Genomic DNA, 24,146 nt, shown 5'->3' on the forward strand with positions numbered 1-24,146 from the left:
ACAGAGAGAAGCATTCACCACCACGCGAAGCCCATTGCCCAGCCCTTCCCGGCTAGCTTTTATAAGCCAGGATGGGCAAGGATGAAGGAGACAGGTGGTTGGTTTCACTGGTCCAAGCAGCCTGTCTACATCCTTAGAGGTAACAGATTGGAATTGATCCCACACAACTTGACTAGACAGAACTCTAGCACTCTCCCGCCCCAGCCATGCTCCAACGGTGGAGTCTACCTCTTCCCAAATCTGAGTGACTTTATCTGCAAAAAACTTTGCAAAATCATTGCAGGAGATCATGTGGCCCGTACTGGGCCCCGATGTTGCAGGTGGTTCCACTAAATTGTGAACCACCTGAAAGAGTCTCCAGCTGCTGTTTTCTACAGATGCAATAGAAGCGGTAAAGAAGGCCCTCTTCACCATCACCATTGCCACTTGGTAGGCTCGACGTTGAGCTCTAGCCTGTGTCCGGTCTGATTCAGAATGAGTTTTCTGCCACCGGCGCTCTAGCCGTCTCAATGATTGTTTCATCGCCCTCAGCTCCGGGGAAAACCACGGGGCTCTCCGGGCTCCATGCAATCGGAGAGGGCGCTTCGGAGCCAGTTAATAGCCCTGGTTAACTCCGCATTCCAGCGGGCCACCAGGGAATCAGCTGGAAGGCCATCAACTTGGGATAAAACATCCCCTACCACTCTCTGGAAGCCAATTGGATCCATTATGTGGTGGGGGTGGACCATCCGAATCAGTCCCACCTCCCTGCAGAGGGGAAGGGCTGCGGAGAAGTCCAGTTGCACCAGGAAGTGATCTGACCATGGCACTTCTTTTGTTTCGCTTTTAGTTAGTGTTAGATCACCAACGTCCGTAGAGGTGAACACCAAGTCTAAGGCATGTCCACGGCTATGAGTTGGGCCAGACTTATTCAGGGACAGTCCCATGGAGGCCATGCTTTCCATGAAGTCCCGAGCAGCCCCTTGTAAGGTCGTGTCGGCATGGATGTTAAAATCCCCCAGGACAACCAAGCTAGGTGTCTCCAGGAGCATGTCCGCCACGACCTGAAGCAGCTCGGGCAGGGAATCCTTGATGCAGCGGGGAGGTCGGTACACCATTAGAAATCCTGTACTGCCCCTGTTGCCCAACTTCCAGAACATGCACTCAGAGAACTGGGTCTTCCCAATAGGACACCTGGTGCAAACTCTCCCCACTTGCAGTTTCCAGCAACTAATATTCAGTAGCATTGCTGCCTCCATCTATGGAGGAAGAGCACAGCCATTGTGGCTAGCAGCCATTGATGGCCTTCTCAATGAATTTGTTCAATCCTCTTTTAAAGCAATTTTAGGTTGGTGGCCATTATTGCTTCCTGTTTGAGTGAGTGCCACAGTTTAAACTATACACTGCGCAAAGAAAGGCTTTCTTTTATCCATCCTGAATATTCAAACACTCAGCTTCATTGGATAGCCATGAGTTCTAGTGTCCTGAGAAAGGGAGATAAGCTTTTCTCTGCCCACTTTCTTCATTTGATAAACTTCTGTCATGTCACCTCTTCCTTGCCTTTTTTTGCAAACTAAAAAGCCCCACATGCTGCAAGCTTTCTTAATAGAGGAGTCGCTCCATCCCCTTGATCGTTTTGTTTATTAAATTTGTACTCTATTAATCTTAAGCTTCCTTCAGTATCTCAGAAAGGCACCTATACTGTGATGAGTGACAAAGATTTCTTTCTTAGTTTATGGTGCTTCGGTCAGCAGAACTGGCACTGTTACAGTTGCCACATAATACCCTTTCCAAACTTGTAAGAGCTCCCATCTTTCAGTATGGCAGCACCTACACTTTGGAACTCCTTGCCTATTGATGTCAGGCAGGCACTTTCCTTCCTTTACTACCTGCCAAAACCATTTTGTTTAGGCCATCCTGTCCAGATGTTTAGGAAGTCGGTACAAGTTTTTATCTGTTTTTAATCTATTGTTGTTTTCAATTTTTGTATGTCTTAAAATATCGCTATTTTTCTTAGTGGCAATTTTATTGTTTAATCTTCATAAGCCTCATTTGAGATTCTTTCTTTTTTTTAGCAATCAAACTCTGTAAATTTTATGAAATAGGTAAAAAATAAATATCCATTCAAATTGCCTTCTCAGGGCAAACCTGTGAGATCGACATCAATGAGTGCGTGAAGAGCCCTTGCCGGAATGGTGCCGCATGTCAGAATACGAACGGTAGCTACTGGTGTGTCTGCAAACCTGGGTTCACAGGCAACACCTGCGAGACGGACATCGATGACTGCCAGCCTAGTAAGAGCCTCAAGGAGGCTGGGGAGTGGGTTGCCCTAGGAGACCTGGACCCCATCTGCACCATATATTGAAAGCACTGCTGCACATCACTTTAAACAGTCAAGATTTTCCCCAAAGAATCCAGGGAGCTGTAGTTTATAAAGGAGTGCTGAGAGTTGTTAAGAGGACCCCTCTATTCCTTCCCAGAGTTACAATTTCCCAGAGCTCCCTGGGAAGAAGGATTGATTGGAACAGAAAAGAACAGGATGCTGGACTTGATGGGCCTTTTGGCCTGATCCTGCATGCTCTTCTGGTGTTCTTAACATGAGGAAAGGGAGGTCTTGTGAAAATTCATTGACATATTGGAATTGTTCTCAAATATAAATATTCTGGAAACTCATTGAGGCTAATAAGATCTCTGCTATGTGAGGAAATCATATACCCTTCGAACATAAAATATTTCTGCTTGGTTAATGTAAAAGATGTTCTTCTGGAAAATGATCAAGAAATAGTGTTTAACTTTTTAACTTTTAACTAAGATTGTAATAGCTCAAAATTTGGGTTGGGGGTTGGAGAAGCCTATCTCCTGCTATGTCTGAAAGAACTGAGAACATTTGCTCCGCAGTAACTATGATATGCTAACTTACTACAAAAGGCTACATCTAAAGCCAGGAAAACAGGTTTCATGGGAAAATGGGCATTTTTTGTAATGTTTTGGAAGACTGTTCAGTGATAATGTTCAGCTGTGTACAGTTTGCAGCCATCTGCAGCAGTGTTTCTGTAAGCTTTATCTTTGATTTATTTTGTTTATTATTAACTAGATAAACAAATAACAGGGCACTGCGTTATCAAAGGCTGGGGCGAATTGTGCGTTCAGTTCACACAGAAGGTTTAGGAAAGAATGTGGGAAGTTTTGCAGAGGCCAAGGCAGCCTCAAAAAAATAATTAAAAAAACCATCAGCCCCATGGAATGAGAGTCCATCGCTGCCCCTTTCCCCACTACCTCTAGATCCTTGCCACAACGGCGGGTCCTGCTCCGATGGCATCAATGCCTTTTTCTGTGACTGCCTCGCTGGCTTCCGGGGCCCCAAGTGTGAGGAGGACATTGACGAGTGTGCCAGCAACCCTTGCAAGAATGGCGCCAACTGCACGGACTGTGTCAACAGCTACACCTGTACTTGCCCTTCTGGCTTTAGCGGGATCCACTGCGAGCATAACACCCCCGACTGCACAGAAAGGTAATTCAGGAGCCAGAAATAACGTTGGAAGTCATTTTTTAAAAACAATGTGCTTGGCTATAGTCATGCTCCTGTGTGTGAGTGGGGATGGTTCATCCCAAGAGAACCAACATTCTGCACACCGCAGTGTTGGTATAAATCACACCCATCACTTGCAAATTTTTATTTTGCATAGTCTACTCTGGTGATGGGCAAGAGGGCTCTGGACCCTCAAATGGCCTTAGAATCATAAAGTCGGAAGGGACCCCATGGGTCATCTAGTCCACCCCCCTGCTTTGCAGGAATCTCAACTAAAGCATCCATGACAGATGGCAATCCACACTCTGCTTAAAAACCTCTAATGAAAGACAGTCCACAACCTCCCAAGGGAGTCCGTTCCAATGTCAAACAGCTCTTACTGTAAGTTCTTCCTTAATCTCCTTTCTTGTAGCTTGAAGCCATTGGTTCAAGTCTTGCCCTCCAGAGCAGGAGAAAACAAGCTTGCTGCATCTTCCATGTGACAGCCATTTATGTATTTGAAGATAGCTATCATATCCCCTCTCAGTCTCCTCTTTCCCAGGCTAAACATATCCAGCTACTTCAACTGTTCCTCATAAGGCTTTGATTGCAGAGCCTTTATAATCTTGGTTGCCCTCCTCTGCACATGCTGCAGCTTGTCAACATTCTTCTTAAATTGTGGCACCCAAAACTGGACACAGTATCCCAGATGTAGTCTCATCAAGGCAGAATAAAAAAAGGCAATGTCTTTTTCTGTGACTGCCTGGTTGGCTTCCGGGGCTGTTACTTCCCTTGATCTCAAGACTATACTTCTGTTGATGCAGCCTAGAATAGCATTAGCTTTTTTGCTGCTGCATCACAGTGTTGGCTCAAGTGAAGCTTGTGGTCCACCAAGACCCATAGACCCATTTCACATGTACTACTAGTAAGCCAGGTGTTCCCTATCTTCTCTTTGTGCAGCTAGTTCTTCCTGCCTAAGTGCAGAACCTGCCATTCATTCTGCAACTGTTGGCTACTTGTGTACACTCTTCCTTTGTGATTTCCTCTTTCTTCCATTTCTTATACATGCCCTTCTTAAATCTCAGCTCATCTGTAAGCTCCTTATGCAGCCACACCAGTGTTTCTTTAGATACTTCCAACTTTTCTTTCTTGTTTGAATTTTCTGCATTTGGAGCTTCAATATTTCATTTAATAAACTCCCACCCATCTTGGACTCCCTTCTCTTTGAGTATTTCTGACCATGGGATCTCACTCAGTAGCTCCTTAAGCTTTTTGAAATCAGCCTTCTTAAAGTCCAGAGTGCATGTCTCACTATACTCAGCTTTCCCTTGCCTCTGTGTCATGAAACTTTCTCTCAAGTTTCCAAACGCTTCCACTTCTTTGATTAGTTCCTCCCTGTTGGTGAGGACCAGGTCCAAGATAGATGATGCACTTGTTACTTCTGCCACCTTCTTGGAAATGAAATTGTCAGCAATGCAGTGGAGGAATTTGTTGGACCTTACATTCCTGGCATTGTTTGAGTTCCAACAGATATGGGGTACTTGAAGTCTCCCATTACTACTTTATCTCTCCTTTTTGAATGTTTAGTAATCTGCTCTAGGAAGGCACCATCCAAGACTTCAGTCTGACCTGGTGGTCTATAGAAAGCCCCCATAGTAAGATCAGTATTGTTTCTCTCTCCTACAGTGTTTACCCGTATTTTCTCAATATGCTTTCCGTGCTGCAGATCATTGATTTATTCACAAGTTTGGACATCCTTTACATATAATGCTACTCCTCCTCCCTTCCTGTTTGGTCTATTCCTTTTGAACAGTTTATGCCCCTCAATTCCTGCATTTCAGTCATGAGTCTCATCCCACCAGGTTTCAGTAATGCTTCCCAGGTCATATTTGCCATCCTGCATTAAAAGCTCCAATTCGTCTTGTTTGTTTCTCATACTCTGCATTTGTGCAGAGACAATTGGAACCATGAATCATTCCCTCCAGTTGCTTCCTTCCTCTGGTACTTTGCCCTTTAGCAGGGCAAGCACTACCTCAATTTCTTGTGCACCAATGAAGCTACTATCCCCAGTACCAGGTGTTCTTCTGCCACCTGTAATGCTGTCTGCCCTCCCGCTCAGAATCTAGTTGAAAGCTCTCCTGATCAGGTATGCTAGACTCTTACCAAACACATTTTTGCCAGCCGCTGTGAGGTACGACCCAGAAGTCCTTCCTCAAAGAAGCAGAGATGGTGATCCAAGAAGCCAAACCCTTCCTGATGACACTACCTGTACAGCCAGTGGTTTACTTCCAGTATTTTCCTCTTTTCCTGGGCCATGATCTTCAACAGGAAGAAGTGATGAAAAGACAACCTGTGCCCCAAGGCTCTTCAGCTTCCTGCCCAGTCTCATAGTCCATTGCTATATGTTAAAGTTGTGGTCAGTGGGCTTTATAAGACTTGGCAAGTTCTCTGTCACATTGCAAATCTTTGCACCTGGAAGACACCTCTTGGGACATCCTGTTTCCTCCGAAAACTATTGCCTCTTGCCACTTACTACCACCAACAGTCTCTTCCTCCTCTGGGGAGTGGCAGGAATCGTTCTGTACACTGTGCTTTCCAAAATCGCCTTGGAGTGTTCTAAGGTCTGCAGCTGCTGTTCTTGAGTCTTCCCCTCTCGGCTCTTCGAGCTGATCTGGATATTACTGGAATAGGTTACAAAGGCAGGAACCTTATGGTTCTAGTACTTCCTCCTCCTCCTCTCTCCTTCTCCAGAATGCAATTCCTTTTCTCCCAAGATCATTTCCTTGGAAGGTAGCAGGTGGATTATCAGCATACTCATTCGTGACCAGTAGCCTTGGATCTGAAAGGGTTAGATCAAGAATGGAAAAAAACCTCCCAAGTCCATCTCCTCCTGTCTATTCCTCCTATTGGGGGTGACAGGAATCATCATGTGCACTGTACCTTTCACAGCTACCTTAGTATATTCTAATTCCGTAACTGCTGTCCTAACTCTTCTGCCCCAGAATCAGTGTCCTAGGTGAGAGCATGGAACCGATTTCACAGTTCTAATGACACAGCATGGTTCCTGACAGTCCTACTTGTGTGCGTCACGTTCCTCCAGGGGTTGGTCTCTTGCCATGAGCAATCTTCCTCCTCCCTTGGGGCGCCTGTGTTGCTGTTCTGTCACAGTCCACTCAGCTCTATCGCGAAAGTCTGCATCTTGCCCTATACCTCGAAGTGTTGACTATTTGGACCTCAGGTTGTTGTACCTTCTCTTCCAGCAAGCCAACCAGTTTGCACTTGCTACAAGTGTAGCTTTGCAAGTTCTCCTGCAGGAAGACAAACATGGCACAGGTCTTCCTTAACATTAATTTACTTTCATTTATCTTACTGCATTTATATCCCACCTTTCCTCCAAGGAGCTAAAGTTGGGGTACGTGGTAATCCTTCAGCCCATTTTACCTTTCCCAACAACCTTGTGAGATAGGTTAGAGCTGAGAGAAAGCTGAGAGAAAGATCACCCAGTGAGCTTCATGGCCAAGTGGGGCGGGCATTTGAACCCTGGTCTCCCAGGTCTGAGTCCAACACTCTAAGCACTACACCATACTGGATCTTGCTTTGTTGCTCTCTCTGGCTTCTGAGATTTCAGCAGACATTGGCTGTGGACTAACTTTGCAGCTGTAGAATCATAAAAGTGTAGAGTTGAAGGCACCCTGAGGGTCATCTGGTCCAACCCCCTGTAATACAGGAATCTCAACTAAGCATAGAAGCACCCAAAATGCCATTTTTCACTCCTCCCCTAAAAACTCGATATGTCTGAAACCCTGGACAGCTACTGCTGCTGCCAGTAGTGTAGGCACTACTGAGCCAAGTGAACCTAATGGTATGACTAGGTATAAGCAGCTTCCTATGTAATTCAGCCCTTCATTCAAAATCATGAGATCTAGAATACTATTTTACATTTTGGGGGAAGGGCTCAATGGTAGAGCACACACTCTGCATGGAAAGAGTCTTGAGTTAAATCCCCAATGGCAACTCTGTCAGGCTGGGTAAAACTCCCTGTTTGAAACCCTGGAGAGCCATTGCTGGTGGTGGTCAGTGTACTCTGTACTGCACTATACGGACCCAGCATTCTGGCTTTTGCTATAAGGCAGCTTCCAATGGAGAGCTTTGATGGCACAGCCAGTTTCCTTCTGCCCCTCAGCTCCTGCTTCAATGGGGGCACGTGTGTGGACGGCATCAACACCTTCACCTGTGTCTGTCCACCTGGCTTCACGGGAATCTACTGCGAGCACGACATCAACGAGTGTGACTCCAAACCCTGCCTGAATGGCGGCACCTGCCAGGATAGCTACGGCACCTACAAGTGCACTTGTCCTCAGGGCTACACTGGCCTCAGTTGTCAGGTAAGGGGGCCAAGACCTCACTGGATGCCGAACCAGTTCTGCCTGCAGAGCCTGACCTTGAGTGGGACTTGCCTTTCCCGGTTCATTTGTTTCTGTTGTTTCACTGGGGGCTTGGGGTGGGTGGGCTCACAGAGTGAGGAGCAAATGGCTGAAGTGTTGAGGTCAGAGGAGAGAGGCAGCAGCCCTAGTTCGCACCCAGCACAAACTCATGGTTTGTTTAGCTTGCCAATGGTTTGTTTGACTGTCTGAACCCCACCTGGCAAACTTAACAGTGTTTCATTTCACCTGGCAACAAACCATGATGTGAAGCCAAGGTACACTGCTGGCTTAAGGATAGTTCAGCATTCTGTGCATTCCCCATCAGCCTTAACTCTGGTTCTTTGACAACCCCAAAGTCACATTGCAAGAGCAGCTGGGGAAACCAAGCATGGTGAAACAAACTGTGGCCTTGCTTGTCTGTGAGATGATTTGTGGTTTGCTGAGCCAAACCATGGCTAACACAACGAAACATTGCTTAGCCATGGGAAACCGTGTTGCTGCACTACAACTCCTGTCATCAACATCCATGGCTATGCTGGCTGCCGGGAGTTGGAATCACATGGCACTTGGAAGGGCTGTTGACTCCCCTCCACCCTGGCATCTTCAGGGCCGTGTCCTTCAACCAGCTGCGCAGGGTTGAACCCACAAAGCCCCTTCTCCGTACCACCCTACCCTGGCCCTGGTGCTGTTGCACCCACAAACCTTCTGATTCTTCGCCCCCAGAACCTGGTGCGTTGGTGTGACTCCTCACCCTGCAAGAACGGTGGAAAGTGCTGGCAGACAGACAACCTGTACCGCTGCGAGTGCACCAGTGGCTGGACTGGACTCTACTGCGATGTCCCCAATGTCTCCTGTGAGGTGGCTGCACGGCAGCAAGGTAAGAAGGCCCCATCCTGCTTGCTGTGTTCCCCTTCCTCTGTCTTCCCTCTTTGGTCTGTCCTGGGAGCAGACTCTGGCCAGGGCAGGACCCGGTGAGGGGTGGCTGACCCCAGCCAGATGCATAGATTGGTGTTTGGCATTTCGTTTTGAAGTGGTTCAGTATTTGATAGTTGTTGCAGTGAGGTGTTTATTGGTTTATATTTTTTATATATATTACAGCTATGTCACACACACACACACACACACACACACACACACACAGACAGACAAAATCCGAGCTGCTGTAGTTGCATACATAAACAGATTTCTTCTGGCTCTTAGGGACCAGCTTACACAAATTTAAACAACACAGATAAAATACAAAAAGCTAAAAACATATTTTAAAAATTGTTTAAAAGCAAATTAAACTCCCAACCGGGGGGGGGGGACCCCCAATAAGAAGCACATGACAGGTGATGATGATGATAATGAGGATGAACACCATATAGAAACACCCATTCCTTTAAAAAAACAGTTATTTCCTAAAAGCCTCCTGGAATAAAAACAGTCTTCACCTGTGGAATTGTGACAAGGAAGGAGCCGGTCTGGCTTCTCTTGGGAGGGTGTTCCATGGTCTGGGAGTAGACATCACTGAGGAGGCGTTCTCCCACACACCCACACCTGTTACTTGTACCTGACCTCCCTCCTATACCTTTGCAGGCGTCGAGGTGGTGCACCTATGCAGGAACTCTGGGCTCTGTGTGGACAGGGGCAACACCCACTCTTGCCAGTGCCAGGCCGGCTACACAGGCAGCTACTGCGAGGAGCAGGTGGATGAGTGCTCCCCCAACCCGTGCCAGAACGGGGCCACCTGCACAGACTACCTAGGGGGCTACTCGTGTGAGGTACGGTTGGTGCTCAGAAGGGAGGTGGCGTGGGGGGGGGCAGTGGATATAGGGTGAACCCTCCTTTACCTGGGTTTGTGCATTGCCAGCGGAGCTGGGTACATGTCCTGAGATGTGGTGGAACATCAGAATGAAGTAGAGGACATGCCTCCATCATAGATATTTCCAGATTGCTGGGTAGTTTACAGCCACCCTGCAAAGAAGCCACAGTTTCCAGGGAAAGGGGTACATCGTAACTTGGTAGCAGAGCATCTCCTATGCCAACAAAAGATCCCAGGTTCACTCCCTGCCAGCACGTCTGGCAAAAGCTAGTTAAAAGATGGAGGGCTGTCCTTCATTGGAGGCTTAGAAGCAGAGGTTGGAGGGCCACCTGTCAGGGATGTTTTAGCTGGGATTCCTGCACTGCATGGGGTTGGACTAGATGATTCTTGGGGTCCCTTCCAACTCTACAGTCCTGTGATTCGGCAGTCTGGCTGGGTAGAAGGCAGCACCTTTGTCCCTGCTTGTGCCAGCCTCCATTTCCCAGTCAATGTAATGCATTTCAGCGGACAGAGGCAGCCTCATAAGCTCTTGCATGATAGAACATTTGGGTGCTTCCCTTGCGGACTTCAAAGCTAGCTGAAATCGTAATGCTACTTCACAGTGGAGTTCACCTAAACATCTTTCGGCTTTTCTTAATGAAAGGCCAAGTAATGCAAGTATTTTTTATTATGTCTAAGCAGCCTTGATAATTGTTTGACCATGAGCTTCAGAAATATTCCCAGCACACCATGCCATGCCCACCCAAAGTCCCCACCCCAGTCTCAGCCCCCAATTTTTTTCTCCACTTCCCGCGGCAAGATTGCACAGTTTCAGTCTTGGCCAGTCCTTGCGAACCTGACCCTCCAGCGGCTCGTACGCTTGCAGCTCCTGTGACATTACAGCAGCTCAGGCACTAGCCATTTTTGGTGGGGTGGGTGATTTGAGGACGGTACAGTTTGTCTATTTTTCATCTGGTTGCATTTTTAAAAATATACTACAAGTTGGTTTTGGCATTTTCCATTGTGGGCTCCCTTTTGAGGGGCTGCCTTCCAAGGTGGGAAGGAGGAAATCCTCCTACCCCCCCTAGAACTCATTTCAACTCGGGAATATTGGACTACCTTTCCTTGTAGTGTGTTGCTGGCTACCACGGGATCAACTGCTCAGAGGAGATCAACGAGTGCCTTTCCCACCCCTGCCAGAACGGAGGGACCTGCATTGACCTCATCAACACCTACAAGTGCTCTTGTCCCCGAGGGACTCAAGGTAAATGTGGGTTTGGGTGGAAGCAGGGGCATGGGCAGGTAGGGAAAGACCCAGTCTTTAGGGGTGTCCCACTTGATTGGGGGGGGGGGAGGGCTCCAGTATTTCTATCAGTCTGTTCTGTATTGGCTTAAAAGTCATCAGTTCAGTGGGTGTCTGCTTTTGAATGCAGAAGGTCCCAGGTTCAGTGCTCAGCAGAATCTCCAGGTAGGGCTGGAGAAAGACCCTTCCTTCCCTGGTAGAAATCCTGGATTGTTACTCCTGATCAGTGTTGACAGTACTGAGCTAGATGGATCCAATGGTCTGATTCAGTACAAGGCAGCTTGCTAATGTTCCTATTTAAACCCCAAATTTATTGAAAACCCTGAGGATTGAGATTTTGGTTAAGTGGTAGAGCATGAAGTGCAGGTTGAATGCCGGTTGGGAGACTTTGCATATAGAGCTGACTGAATAGCTTCCCCCTACACACACTTTTGCAAAGGGGTGTTGTATGTGTATGTGTGTGTGTCCGTCTCAGGAGGTGTGGGAGGGGTATTCAGCAACTTGCCGGGAGAAGGGGCACAGTGTTCTATCAAGACTTTTTGCAGGGGAAGGGTCTTGCCTTGATTGAAAGTGAAATACATTGCTTTTCCCCACTCGTGTTCCCCTTTGATGTTTTCATGGGACCTTATTTCGAGGAAGCTGACTGGAATGCCATTGGGTTGGCAGCTGGATTGTCTTATTTGTGTATTTATGACTATGTTGAACATTCCACCTTTCCTCCAAGACTCTGTGCCACCTTTGCAGTTCTCTCCCCTCAGTTCACAAAACAACCCCGTGATGCACATGTGGACAAATACCTCCATGCCTTTGAATCCACGCATGATGGTGCCCATTGCTATGAATTTGGGAGGGTCTTGAGAGAAAGAAGGAACAAATTGTTTTTATAAAGCTGCTTCACATATGTGCTGCCAAGAGTGTGGAGGCAGGGGTATTGGTTGGCATTTTTGGTGGATGTACCTGGTGGAAATTTTTAGAGAACAAGTGTTTAATTAGAGATAAGTAAAATGACTCATCGGCATGGCACTGCTACATCTGCAGGTGCCCTCAGGTGTGTTGTCAGCGTTACTGAATGTGGGTTTAAGTGGGTATCAGGACTTGATGAATAAACCACTAATTGGATTTCTGTTAGTAGCTGCACACAGGGTGATAGCTGCAGTCTGGAAGGACTTAAAATGTGCAAACCTGAAAGAGTGTATTGCCCTTAAAGAAAAATTGGTTCACAAATTAAGGCTGGCAAGAGGAACAAAGCATAGATATGCCTCTGCAGGAGAACGGTGGAGCTTCATTTCATTCACTAATTCCACAGAAAACTAATGATTAGTCCCAAAGGTGTATACTAACTTAGAATTATAGAAGAGTTAGAAGGGACCCTGAAGGGCATCTAGTCCAACCCCCTGCAATGCAGGAATGTCAACTAAAGCATCCAAACTTTGCTTGAAAATCTCCCAAGGAAAGAGAATCTACCACCCTTTGGAGTCAGTTCCACTGTTGAAAAGCTCTTACTTCCTTTCTTTTTAAAATATTTTTTATTAAAGTTTTTCATTGACTACAAAAAACCATGCAATGTCTCTTTTTTGTTGTTCAGATGATAAAGTCTTTTGGTTTATGTTCAGTGTAAGACAATATCCAGAGGGAGGTGGAGAGAGGGGAGGGGAGAGAGTGGGTGATAAACCTACACACTATTTTTTCATTTTTCCAGCTTTTACTTTCTTTCGTATTTAAAAATGATTTTTATTGAAGATTTTCTTGGTTTACAAAAGTACGTGCATTGTCTCTTTTTCCAGGTTGTGCTTTCTACTGATCAATCACATTTGTTATGAGACAACCTGTGGGTCCCCGATGTTGTTGAACTACAACTCCCATCACCCCTAGCTAGCAAGGCCAGAGCTCAGGGATAATGGGACTTGTAGTCCAACATCTGGGGACCCACAGGTTGAGAACCGCTGCATTAGTGTGTTGTATACAGTATAAGGATGGGGAAGAGAAGGGGGGGAGAGGGGGATGGGGTGGTAAAACTTACCTTCTTTTGCTTAGTGTATTTGCTTTTTGTGGCAGTGCCACCTGAGTACAGTGGTGCCTCGCAAGACGAAAAGAATCCGTTCCGCGATTCTCTTCGTCTAGCGGTTTTTTCGTCTTGCGAAGCAAGCCCATTGGCAGCTTAGCGGATTAGCGCTATTAGCGGTTTAGCGGATAAGCGGATAAGCGGCTTAGCGGCTTAGAAAAAGGGGGGGAAGGGGGGGACCGCAGGAACTCGCAAGACATTTTCGTCTTGCGAAGCAAGCCCATGGGAAATTCGTTTTGCGAAGCACCTCCAAAACAGAAAACTCTTTCGTCTAGCGGGTTTTCCATCTTGCGGGGCATTCATCTTGCGGGGCACCACTGTAGTTTCTCTTTCTACAGTCATACCTCGGGTTAAATATGCTTCAAGTTGAGTGCTTTTGGGTTGCGCTCCGCGGTGACCCGGAAGTAACGGAACGCGTTACTTCCGGGTTTTGCCACATTTCTCAACCTGTGGGTCCCAGATGTTGTTGAACTACAACTCCCATCATTCCTAGCTAGCAAGGCCAGAGCTCAGGGATGATAGGAGTTGTAGTCCAACATCTGGGGACCCACAGCTTGAGAACCGCTGCATTAGACTGTTGTATACAGTATAAGGATGGGGGAGAGAGGGGGATGGGGTGGTAAAACTTACTTTCTTTTGCTTAGTGTATGCTTAGTGTATTTGCTTTTTGTGGCAGTGCCACCTGAGTAGTTTCTCCTTCTACAGTCATACCTCGGGTTAAATATGCTTCAAGTTGAGCGCTTTTGGGTTGCGCTCCGCGGTGACCCGGAAGTAACGGAACATGTTACTTCCGGGTTTTGCCACATTTCTCAACCTGTAGGCCCCAGATGTTGTTGAACTACAACTCCCATCATTCCTAGCTAGCAAGGCCAGAGCTCAGGGATGATGGGAGTTGTAGTCCAACAACATCTGGGGACCCACAGGTTGAGAACTGCTGCATTAGTGTGTTGTATACAGTATAAGGATGGGGAAGAGAAGGGGGGAGAGGGGGATGGGGTGGTAAAACTTACTTTCTTTTGCTTAGTGTATGCTTAGTGTATTTGCTTTTTGTGGCAGTGCCACCTGAGTAGTTTCTCTTTCTACAGTCTTACCTCATTTTAAATATGCTTCAGGTTGAGCGCTTTTGGGTTGCGCTTTGCGGTGACCCGGAAGTAACGGAACGCGTTACTTCCGGGTTTCGCCGCATGCGCAGACGCGGGTTGCGTTCGCTTCAGGATGCGAACAGGTATCCGGAACAGATCCCGTTCGTATCCAGAGGTACCATGGTATTCACTTTCTGTATTTCCTTGGTAGTGAGAGAAGTTGGTGGGGCAGGGTTGGTTGGTTGTCTTTAGTTGGAACAGCTCTTATTTTCTGATGTTAAGAGCTGATTGACAGTGAAATGGACTCCCTTGGAAGGTGAGGGACTCTCTTTCATTGGAAGTTTTAAGCAGAGGTTGAGTGGCCATCTATCATGGATGCTTTAGTTGATATTCCTGCATTGCAGAGTATATGGCTCTTGGGATCCCTTCCAGCTCTCCAATGCTACCATCAGAAAGTTCTTCCTGATAGTTGGAATCTCCTTCCTTGTAACTTGAAGCACTTGGTTCGGTTCGTACCCTCCAGAGCAGGAGAAAACAAGCTTGCTCCATCTTCCATAGGACAGCTCTTTAGATATTTGAGGATGGCTATTGTATCTCCTCTCAATTGTCTCTTCTCCAGGCTAAACATACCCAACTCCCTCATAAGGCTTTTCCAAACCCTTCATCATCCTGGTCTCCCTTCTCTGCACACATTCCAGCTTATCAATAAACTTCTTAAACTGTGGTGCCCAGAACTGGACACAGTATTGTGGATCACTTAATTAAAATGTGTTTTACAGATGCATACTATTAAAAGTTTTGGTGTATGTACAGGAATACAGGTTTTCAATTTATTTGTTTTGGGGGGTGCCTCCAGGAAATGTAAAGAAAATGGATCAATGCTAGGCCAAGTTGTAAGCAGGCCTCTTGGGATCCAGCTCTCACCTTCTTCTGCTCCCCATCACTCTCCCCACCACAGGAGTGCACTGTGAGATCAACATAGACGACTGCAGCCCACCCTTTGACCCCAACACCTTCGCCCCCAAGTGCTTCAACAACGGGCGGTGTGTGGACCGCGTAGGGGGCTACAGCTGCATCTGCCTGCTGGGCTTCGTTGGGGAGCGCTGTGAGGGTGACGTCAACGAGTGTCTGTCCAACCCTTGTGACCCGCTAGGAACCCAGAACTGTGTGCAGCGCATCAACGACTACGTGTGCGAGTGTCGTCTGGGGTATTCTGGTGAGCATCACAAGGCTCCCCCCAAAAAACACGTAGTCTTTGGTGTTTCCCCCCCTCTTGCTTTTTCTCCAAGAATTACTGGCTGATGTTGACAGTAAAGGTATTCTCCAGTCCTAATGCAAACATGCAGTTTAATATAGGTGGTTCATATACCCAAAGATTATAAGCCATGGACTGTATCTAGTAAGAATATAAGAAGAGATCTTCAGCTGGATCAGGGCAACTCAGCATCCTTTTCCCACATTAACCAAACCTGGTGCTACAGTGGGAAGTCCACAAGCAGTACCCAAATACAACAGCACTTTCTCCTTCTGTGGTTTCCAGCAGCTTATATTCAGGGGCATTCTGCTCTGACAGTGGAGGGAGAACACAGGCATTATCCTGCTCCATGTCTTTGCCCCCCCCCCCCTTTAGAGTTTATCTATGCACTGTGTAAAAAAGTACTTTGTTTTTATTTGCCCTGAATTCTCCCAAGTGCATAGACTATCTTAGCTGGGAGTCCTACTCCCTGCCTTTTCCCACCTGGCCTGTGGGGGAGGGCCAGGGCCCTGCCTGACGACTCCCGGCTACAAAAGATGAGGCTGCTGAACAGACTCTTGTGCTGGGGTATTGCTTAGTGGAGGTTGTTGCTGTTCCTGGTATTAATTTTTTGCAGGCTTGTTTTTAGATCTTATTTTCATTTATGTGGAAATTTTTCGGGTTTGCTGTGTGCTTTCCCCCCTGTGTTTTATTTATTGTTCATGGCCATTTTGTAATTGTGTAATTACATAGTTTTAACTGTGCAAAGGCAGTATACAAATAAAATGATGATGATAGTTAAACTCCTTCCCACAGGAGGCAGTGATGGCCACAAACCTAGACTGCTTTAAAAAAAGATTAGACAGAGGGCGAGAGATTGCTGCTAATCAAGAGGGCAGTGCTCTTGCCTCCACAGCTGGAGGCAGAAATGCTTTTGAGTACCAGTTGCTTGAAATCACAAGGAGGGGAGAGTTTCCTTGTGCCCAGGCCCCCCAAAGGTATCTGGTTGGCCACTGTGAGAACAGAATGCTGGATGAGATGGGGTGCCTTTGGCCAGAACCAGCAGGCTCTTGTTAGGTTCTTAATATCTTCAACTTTTCCCTTTCTAGAGAAGATACATGGGGTGGAGTGGGCTGCCCTGATGGCATAGACATCTTCTTTTCAGCCAATAGGTATCCATCAGGGCCACCCCCCCCCCCTTAACTAGTAAAAGAGTGTGCACATGAGATTTCAGAGATGGAGAGATGCAGCTGTTTTACTGCAGAGGTCCAGGGGGAAATGTTGGGGGTGACGGCGGGGCAACCTGACGAGGCTTTCTCCATCCCCTTTCCAGGGCGTCACTGTGAGACGGTGGTAGACGGCTGCCGGAACCAGCCCTGCAAGAACGGTGGGACCTGTGCAGTGGCCAGCAACACACAGCACGGCTACATCTGCAGGTGCCCTCCGGTGTGTAGTCAGCTTTTGGTTTCAGGGGACGAGCTGTGGGGTTGAGAGACGGAAGCAGCCTCTTGGGCTGGGTGGGATTATTTGCGCCCCTTCCTAGCCAGCATCTGTTTTGGCTTCTTAGGAGTTGCTGGATGAGGAAAGGCCGTAGTTTGGTGGTAAATCAGCTGTGTTGCATGCAGAAAATCCTAGGTTCAATCCCAGGAAGAGCTGGGCACATCCAGTGAGTCTAAAACCTTGGAGAGCCCCTGAAAGTTAGTGTAGACAATACTGAGCTAGATGGATCAATTGCACTGACTTGGAAGAACACGGCTTCCCATGTTTCTGCTTATTTCATCCCCTTATTCATAACTTTGAGGACTAGAACCTTGCTTTGTTCTTAGGAGAAGGGCCATAGTTCAGCAGGTAGTGCATCTGCTCCACATGTGGAAGTTCCCATGTATATATATGCAACCTTGCCAGGCAAGTGTGGACAGGGGAGCACATGATCTCTGAAAAAAAAGGCACTGATTCTGCTCATCTGAACACTAGGAGATTAGCAGCTATCAGTAAAGAGTATGCTGACCTCTACTGACTTCAGCATAAACTGCAAATTTAGGGTTGCAACCAATGCTAGTCCTGCTCAGAGTGGACCCACCAAAATGTGCAGACTTAAGTTAGTAATGCCCATTCTTTAGCTGGGATTCTAGCATTCAGGGGGTTGAGCTAGATGCACCCCCACCACCACCACCAGCAGGACAAAAGCAGTAGCCAGACCAACGGCAAAGCAGATAAAACTTTTGCCACCACGTTCCTGCTTTGCCATGCAGCTGCTCCCCTCTGAAGGGAGATAATGGATAGTTCCTGGAGGAGGACACTGACCAACCCACTGCTGATATAAAACAGTTGGCCTGAGAACAGAGTTTGGGGCAGGTTGGTGAAGCTAAAAGTTGGAGAAATAGTTGGTGAAATCTGCTCATTAGTGGGTAGGAAATCTGCTCATTAGTGGGTGAGTGTATTCTTGGTTTATTATTTGACGATAATAGTTAATGTTGTTTGTTATTTATATAGCAGGTGTGTTTTTTCTTTTTTCTTTTCATAAGTATTGTGTTAGACCAGAGCTTTCCAAACTGTATCGTGACACATTAGTGTGTTGGCTGCAGTGTGTAGGAGTCTCACGTGAATACTCCCCGGGCTCCTCCTGGGGTTAGTTTAACCTCTGGTTTGCTAGGAAAAGTGAATTATGGTGTCGCAAAGTGATGCATGCCTAAAAAGTGTATCACAAACATGAAAAGTTGGGAAAGCTCTGTGTTAGACAACATATTGATTCCCCCCCTTTTCTCCTCCCTTTTGGGAGGAGAATATTTGTGTGTGTGCGTGTATTACTGTAAGTCAATTGGAGACCTTCAAGTAACAAGCAACAAATGATAATAATAACAATAATAATAATGACCCCTTGGAGGCCTTCCCACTTTACTTTTCTGTGATTTGATTACTGCTTTTGGAGTAGTCTCAGTCGTTCCACTCTTTGCCCTCTGCAGGACTGGGACGGTGCCACGTGTGAGAACGACGCCCACGGCTGCGGACCGTTGCGGTGCCTGAACGGCGGCACCTGCATCTCCACCCAGAAGAGCTCCAGGTGCCTCTGCCCACTGGGCTTTAGCGGAGCTGCCTGCCAGTTCTCCTCTGGCAGCCCCTGCCACTCCAGCCCCTGCTACAACGGGGGCACCTGCCAGCCTGCCAAGGAGCCACCCCACTACCGCTGCAACTGCCCAGCCCGGTTCAACGGTCTGAACTGCCACATCTTGGACTACGACTTCACAGGTGGCCTTGGCCAGAACATCACTCCACCTCCCTTGGAGGAGAAGTGTGAGATCCCTGTGTGCGCCAGCCACGCCGGCAACAAGATCTGTGACGCCCAGTGCAATAACCACGCTTGCGGCTGGGACGGCGGCGACTGCTCCCTGAATTTCAACGACCCCTGGAAGAACTGCTCCCAGTCCCTCCAGTGCTGGGACTACTTTAACAACGGGCGCTGTGACACCCAGTGCAACAACACCGGCTGCCTGTACGACGGTTTCGACTGCCAGAAGATGGAGGGGCAGTGCAAGTGAGTGGAGTTTAAACTGTTTTTTACATTGGGTCACGATGCACTTTGATATCAAAGTTATGTTTTAATTGTTGTAAGTCCCCACCCTGGGACTTTAGGTGGAAGGGCAGATAATAAAATTGTAGTAGTAGTAGTAGTAACAGTAACGATTTGCTTCTGGGGCTAAAGGATGTGCCTGTTTGCTCTTTTATGATGAGAGTATGTGGAAAGAGCAGGGAGGGCCCAGAAGCAAAAGGTTGTTTCTTCTTTCTTCTACCCCTCCTTCTTCTTCTTCCTCCTCTTCTTCTCATTTTTATTTTTGAGCTACTATTCACCTTCTAAACCATCATCTCAGGGCAATTTACATATAATTTAAACAGTTTAAAAGACAATGACAACAAATATATGTAAAAACACAAGTGAAACCCAAACCAGTGGGCACTCATGTCAAATACTCATTTATACAGTGGAGAAAGCCTTTTGGGGACAAAATGGCCCTTCAGCTGTTTCTAAAAAGCGCAAATGGTGGAGCTTATTGTATTTCATCGGGCATGCTGCTCCAAAGGACGGACAGCCACACTAAAGGCCCTGCTCTAGTGACTGTGGGGCTGAAGCAACCAGAATTGTGCACAGTATCCCAAATGTGGCCACACCATAGACTTGTATAATGGCATTATAGATACCGGGCAGTTTTGTTTTCAACTCCTTCTCCTCCTCTCCCCATTGCTTGCACAGCCCTCTGTACGACCAGTACTGCAAGGACCACTTCTCTGATGGACACTGCGACCAGGGCTGCAACAACGCGGAGTGTGAGTGGGACGGTCTCGACTGTGCCAACAACGTTCCCGAAAAGCTGGCGGACGGCACTTTGGTGGTGGTGGTGCTGACCTCCCCAGAGAACCTAAAGAACAACTCCTTGAACTTTCTGCGGGAGCTCAGCCGCATTCTTCACACCAATGTGGTCTTCAAGAAGGATGAGCAGGGCGAGTACATGATATTCCCCTACTATGGCAAGCCAGAGGAGCTCAAAAAGCACCACATCAAGCGGTCGTTGGCGAGCTGGCCAGATGTGAGTGATGCTGTCTTCAAGATAAGATCTAGGCTGTATGAGACCATCATTGACAGACGCAGGAGGGAGATGGACCATGTGGACATCTGCGGGTGAGTGGCTCGGCTGGGGCTCTCTGGGAGCAGGGAGGAAGAGGTTGTTGTCTGCACTGACTGGCAGTGACTCTCCAGAATGTCTGGCATGGAGTCTCACCTGGCCCAACTTGGACATGCCATTGGGGCCTTCTGCATACAAAGCAGGTGCTCTGTAGCTGAGCCATGGCTCTTCCCCTAAAAACAAAGATTCTGGTCCTCATCATTCTGAAAAAAGGGACTGAATTTTATAGGAACCTAGGAAGCTGTCCATCCAAGATTATTGCTTCTTACTCCCACTTTCTTTTCTTCTTCCAAAACCTGCAGATCAATCGTTCACCTGGAGATTGACAATCGCCAGTGTGTCCAGTCCTCCTCTCAGTGCTTCCAAAGTACCACAGATGTGGCAGCCTTCCTCGGTGCTTTGGCCTCGCGGGGCAGCCTGGATTTCCCATACAAAATCGAAGCTGTTAAGAGTAAGTCAGCCACACGTGCAGGAAACACCTGCTGATGCGTTAGCAGCCCTGCTGGCATATCCCGGGAAACTGGGCCACCTCTGCCCCAGTCAGCTTTTGCCCCTAGCAGTTTTTCACTTTCTTTTACAAAAGCTACATACCACTTGATTGTAATGAAAGCTTTGAGCCGGGGCTGCCCAGGGTGTGGTCCACGGATGAGCTTCAATCAGGTGGTCCACCCATGCATGCCTGTGGATCTGAGGTTGGAGATGGGAGATGGCACACTCTTTGCATTAAATGTTTTTAATTGTGTCTTTCTTGTTCATTTATTTATTTGAAGCATTTGTACCAGGCTCTTCAGTCAAAAAGGCTCCCAGAGCAGCTTTCATACAGTCAAAACAAGGCAGTCCCTACCTACAGGCTTAAAATAAAAAAAATTAAAAGGCATGATACACAAAGGAAAAGGCACAAGGAGGGAAGAGGAAAACCAAAACACAGGCACCAGATTCTAAACAGTTGGTCCTCTAACAACCAGCTTGCACAATCCAGGGGCAGGAGGGGCCTGATGGGGCTGGTCTGTCACAGCAGAGCCAAGGGAGTGTTTTTATCACTTCCTTTTATTTATTCTGTTGTATTTTATTGCATTGCAATTAGAATTCCATGGAAGCAGTAAAATAATAATAATAATAAATTATTTATACCTCACCCATCTGACTGGGTTGCCCCAGCCATGTTGGGTGGCTTCCAGCTTATATAAAAACATAGTAAAACATTACACCTTAAAAAGCTTCTCTATACAGAACTGCCTTCAGATGTTTCCTAAATTATATAATTGCTCATCTCTTTAACAGCTGACGGGAGGGCGTTCCACAGGGTGGGTGCCACTACCAAGAAGGCCTTCTGCCTGGCAGGCAGGAATTTAAGAATGCAGCTAAAAACCACACAGCATCTAGCATGGTGCATTTCCGTTTCTACAACAAGCTGAGAAATAATTCAGTGGTCCACTGAGACCCTCAGCAATTTTCAGGTGGTCTATTTGTGAGGGTGGGAAGAATTTTGGAGCCATTGCTCTAAGCATTTTCCAAAAAGATAAAAGCCTGACAACATTAAAGGACTAAGAAATACAGATAAGTGACAGTTTAAAGCACGTATTTAAAGGCATATTAAATAATTAAAATCAACAGTAGGCTAAAAACCAGATTAAAACACTTGTCATCATTCAGTATGTCTGGATGGACTTTCCTCAACAAACATATTTTAAGTGGGAGCCAAAAAGAATATGCTTTTTAGCCTATTCCTGGTTTCAGTCATTTTTGGAATGATTTAAATGGTGGGTTTTTTGCTGGTAATTTTGTTGTTTTGGGGGGTTGGGTGTTTCCCCCCCTCAACAATCAAATGGTATATAAATTTTATGGAATAAATTCAAAAGAGTTACAGTGTATGATGTTTGTCTTAAACAATATCGTAAAAAGAACTTGATTCCTCTTTAAGAAGGAAGTGGCATCTCTTTAACTCTTTTTTAGTTCTTCGAAGTTCTGTCTTGATGGTTCCACCCCTCTCTCATCCATAGCTGATTCCAAAATCATTACTGCTGGGGGAGGATGAAGGAGTGGGGGGGGGGCGGAGAGAGAGAGAGAGAGAGAGAGAGAGAGAGAGAGCGCGCGCAAAGTTAACCCCACAACCCAAACCTTGTAATCGATCAGTGACACGCAGAGTGTTGAAGTTTGCATCTTCCAAATCCCCCTTCAATCCTTTTGACTTAACAGCTCAATGTGAATGCAATGATTTGAAGTTTGCTTAATCCTTTATCCGTGAAAGGAGGAAGGGGGGGAACCCTCTCCCCCTCCAGCTCTGCAGGTACAGAAACAGTTTGCAATTCTGATGAACAGTGTAGAAAAATGACCTTCTTTTTTCCAGGGGGCTTTGGAGGAGTTTGGGGGCAGTGAGTGGGGAGGGGTGGGGGTTCGGTTGCAGGCGGAAGAATCAAGACACAGCCAGGCTGGCAGCTTATTAACTTAATTTCACTGCATTTTGCCTTCTGCCTCCATTCAGAGATGCATCTTAACTTGAGGTCCTCTCGTCACACTCTGCCTCTCATTCTCTCCTAGGTGAAAGTACTGACCCCGAAAAGAGCACCCAGTGGTACCCTATGTACATGGTGGTGCCTGGTGTCTTCCTCCTCCTCTTCATTGGTTTCGGGGTTCTGGCATCGCGCAAGCGGCGGAGGGAACATGGGCAGCTCTGGTTCCCTGAGGGCTTCAAAGTGACCGAGTCCAGCAAGAAGAAGCGCAGAGAGCCCCTGGGGGAGGATTCTGTGGGGCTGAAGTGAGTAATCCCCCTCTTCACCTCTTCCTGGGTCTCCTTTGTTGCCATTTGGTTGGGTGGGGAGGGAGGGAAAGGCCCTTTCCCGCCTCCTTCCTGGGTTGCTGCTGTTGTTGGGGACCATAGTTCTTTTTATTCACCAACCTGGTGCCCTCCAGATGTTTCGGACTACAACCCCCATCAGTCCCAGCCACCATGGTCTGATGGGAGTTGTAATGCAAAAATCCAGAGGGCACAAAGTTTTGCCAAAGGCTTGATGTTAGCTTTTCACTCTGCACATTTAAAAAAAGTTGGTTTTAATTTTTACTGTGCCACAGCTCTCTGGATGACAAGCTGGAGAGGAAGGGAAATTTGGTGTCAAAATGTTTTTGGGAGGGATATTCTGAGCCCAATTTAAGTGTCAGTTTTTCCAGGCCATTGAAATGAACATGTGGAGTGTCCAGGGAAGGGTGGTGGAAGCCAGAAGGCCGGGTAATTCAGAGCAAGGGGTTTAGCCCTTCACAGAGTAGACCCACTGAAATTGATGAGCATGGCTAACTTAGATCCATTACTGTAGTCCTCCTTTGGCTTGGAGGAAAGAAGGATCCTTTTGGGTTTGGGCACAACCTGCCCATTTGCTTTTGTCTGCTTTCTCCAAGTGTAGCACCAAGGTTTTATGGCATATATAAAAAGCAGATTTGGTGCATCATCCACACAAGGCAGAAATAGCACACTGAGGCTGGTGGAAGGACTTTGGAGAGGCTTGGTCCTTAATTTCACTTCTTTTCCAGCTTCTAAGCAAGTTCCCATGTACAGTGCCCAGCTCTGATAAATGATGTCTGAAATGGCACCTAGGGTGTGATACAGCTTGGACAAGTCTAAGTATGGCAGGGGAAACTTTTTAAATCATCACCATCCTTAATTACTCCATTTAGCCCTTGGTGAAAAAATGCAGAGTTTGGTTTTTCTAGAGGTGGATCTAATTTCCTATTTTTTCTCCATGAAGACCCTTGAAAAATGCTTCCAATGGGACCCTGATGGACGACAACCAGAATGAGTGGGGTGATGAGGAGACACTAGACACCAAGAAGTTCAGGGTAAGCCAGCGAGCTGCTGTTTCTATGCCGTTTCAGCCTTAAAGGCACTCACTAATTCATAGGTCTCTTCCATCCTGTTTGGATGCATTTGGTATGCGCTGCGAGTCCCTCCCTCATCCCTGGCCCAATGGAACTTTTTGACACCCCCCAGGTCCCCCCCAGGCTTACCTTGCTATCCCACAATAGCCAAGGCCCCTATGGGCATCTGTAGATCTCCCTGCCTGATTTCACCAAGAGGCCCCTATCTTTGGTCCTGTCTTAAAAAAG

The 24,146-nt window shown here is 47.1% G+C and overlaps 1 protein-coding gene across 2 annotated transcripts in view; it reads left to right on the plus strand.

Moving 5' to 3' along the window:
- NOTCH1 (notch receptor 1) overlaps window positions 1–24,146 on the plus strand; it is a 101,143-nt gene that overhangs the window by 69,802 nt on the left and 7,195 nt on the right. For both annotated transcript variants that reach the window (XM_079961175.1, XM_079961176.1), the window contains 13 exons: window positions 2,121–2,273; window positions 3,262–3,490; window positions 7,671–7,872; window positions 8,635–8,788; window positions 9,490–9,674; window positions 10,826–10,958; window positions 15,100–15,357; window positions 16,709–16,821; window positions 18,339–18,907; window positions 19,622–20,047; window positions 20,354–20,502; window positions 22,590–22,806; window positions 23,789–23,879. In XM_079961175.1, coding sequence (XP_079817301.1) covers window positions 2,121–2,273; window positions 3,262–3,490; window positions 7,671–7,872; window positions 8,635–8,788; window positions 9,490–9,674; window positions 10,826–10,958; window positions 15,100–15,357; window positions 16,709–16,821; window positions 18,339–18,907; window positions 19,622–20,047; window positions 20,354–20,502; window positions 22,590–22,806; window positions 23,789–23,879 — 2,879 coding nt within the window. The remainder of the gene's footprint in view (window positions 1–2,120; window positions 2,274–3,261; window positions 3,491–7,670; window positions 7,873–8,634; window positions 8,789–9,489; window positions 9,675–10,825; window positions 10,959–15,099; window positions 15,358–16,708; window positions 16,822–18,338; window positions 18,908–19,621; window positions 20,048–20,353; window positions 20,503–22,589; window positions 22,807–23,788; window positions 23,880–24,146) is intronic.

Source organism: Podarcis cretensis (genome assembly GCF_951804945.1).
Source record: "Podarcis cretensis genome assembly, chromosome: Z".
Lineage (NCBI taxonomy): Eukaryota > Metazoa > Chordata > Lepidosauria > Squamata > Lacertidae > Podarcis > Podarcis cretensis.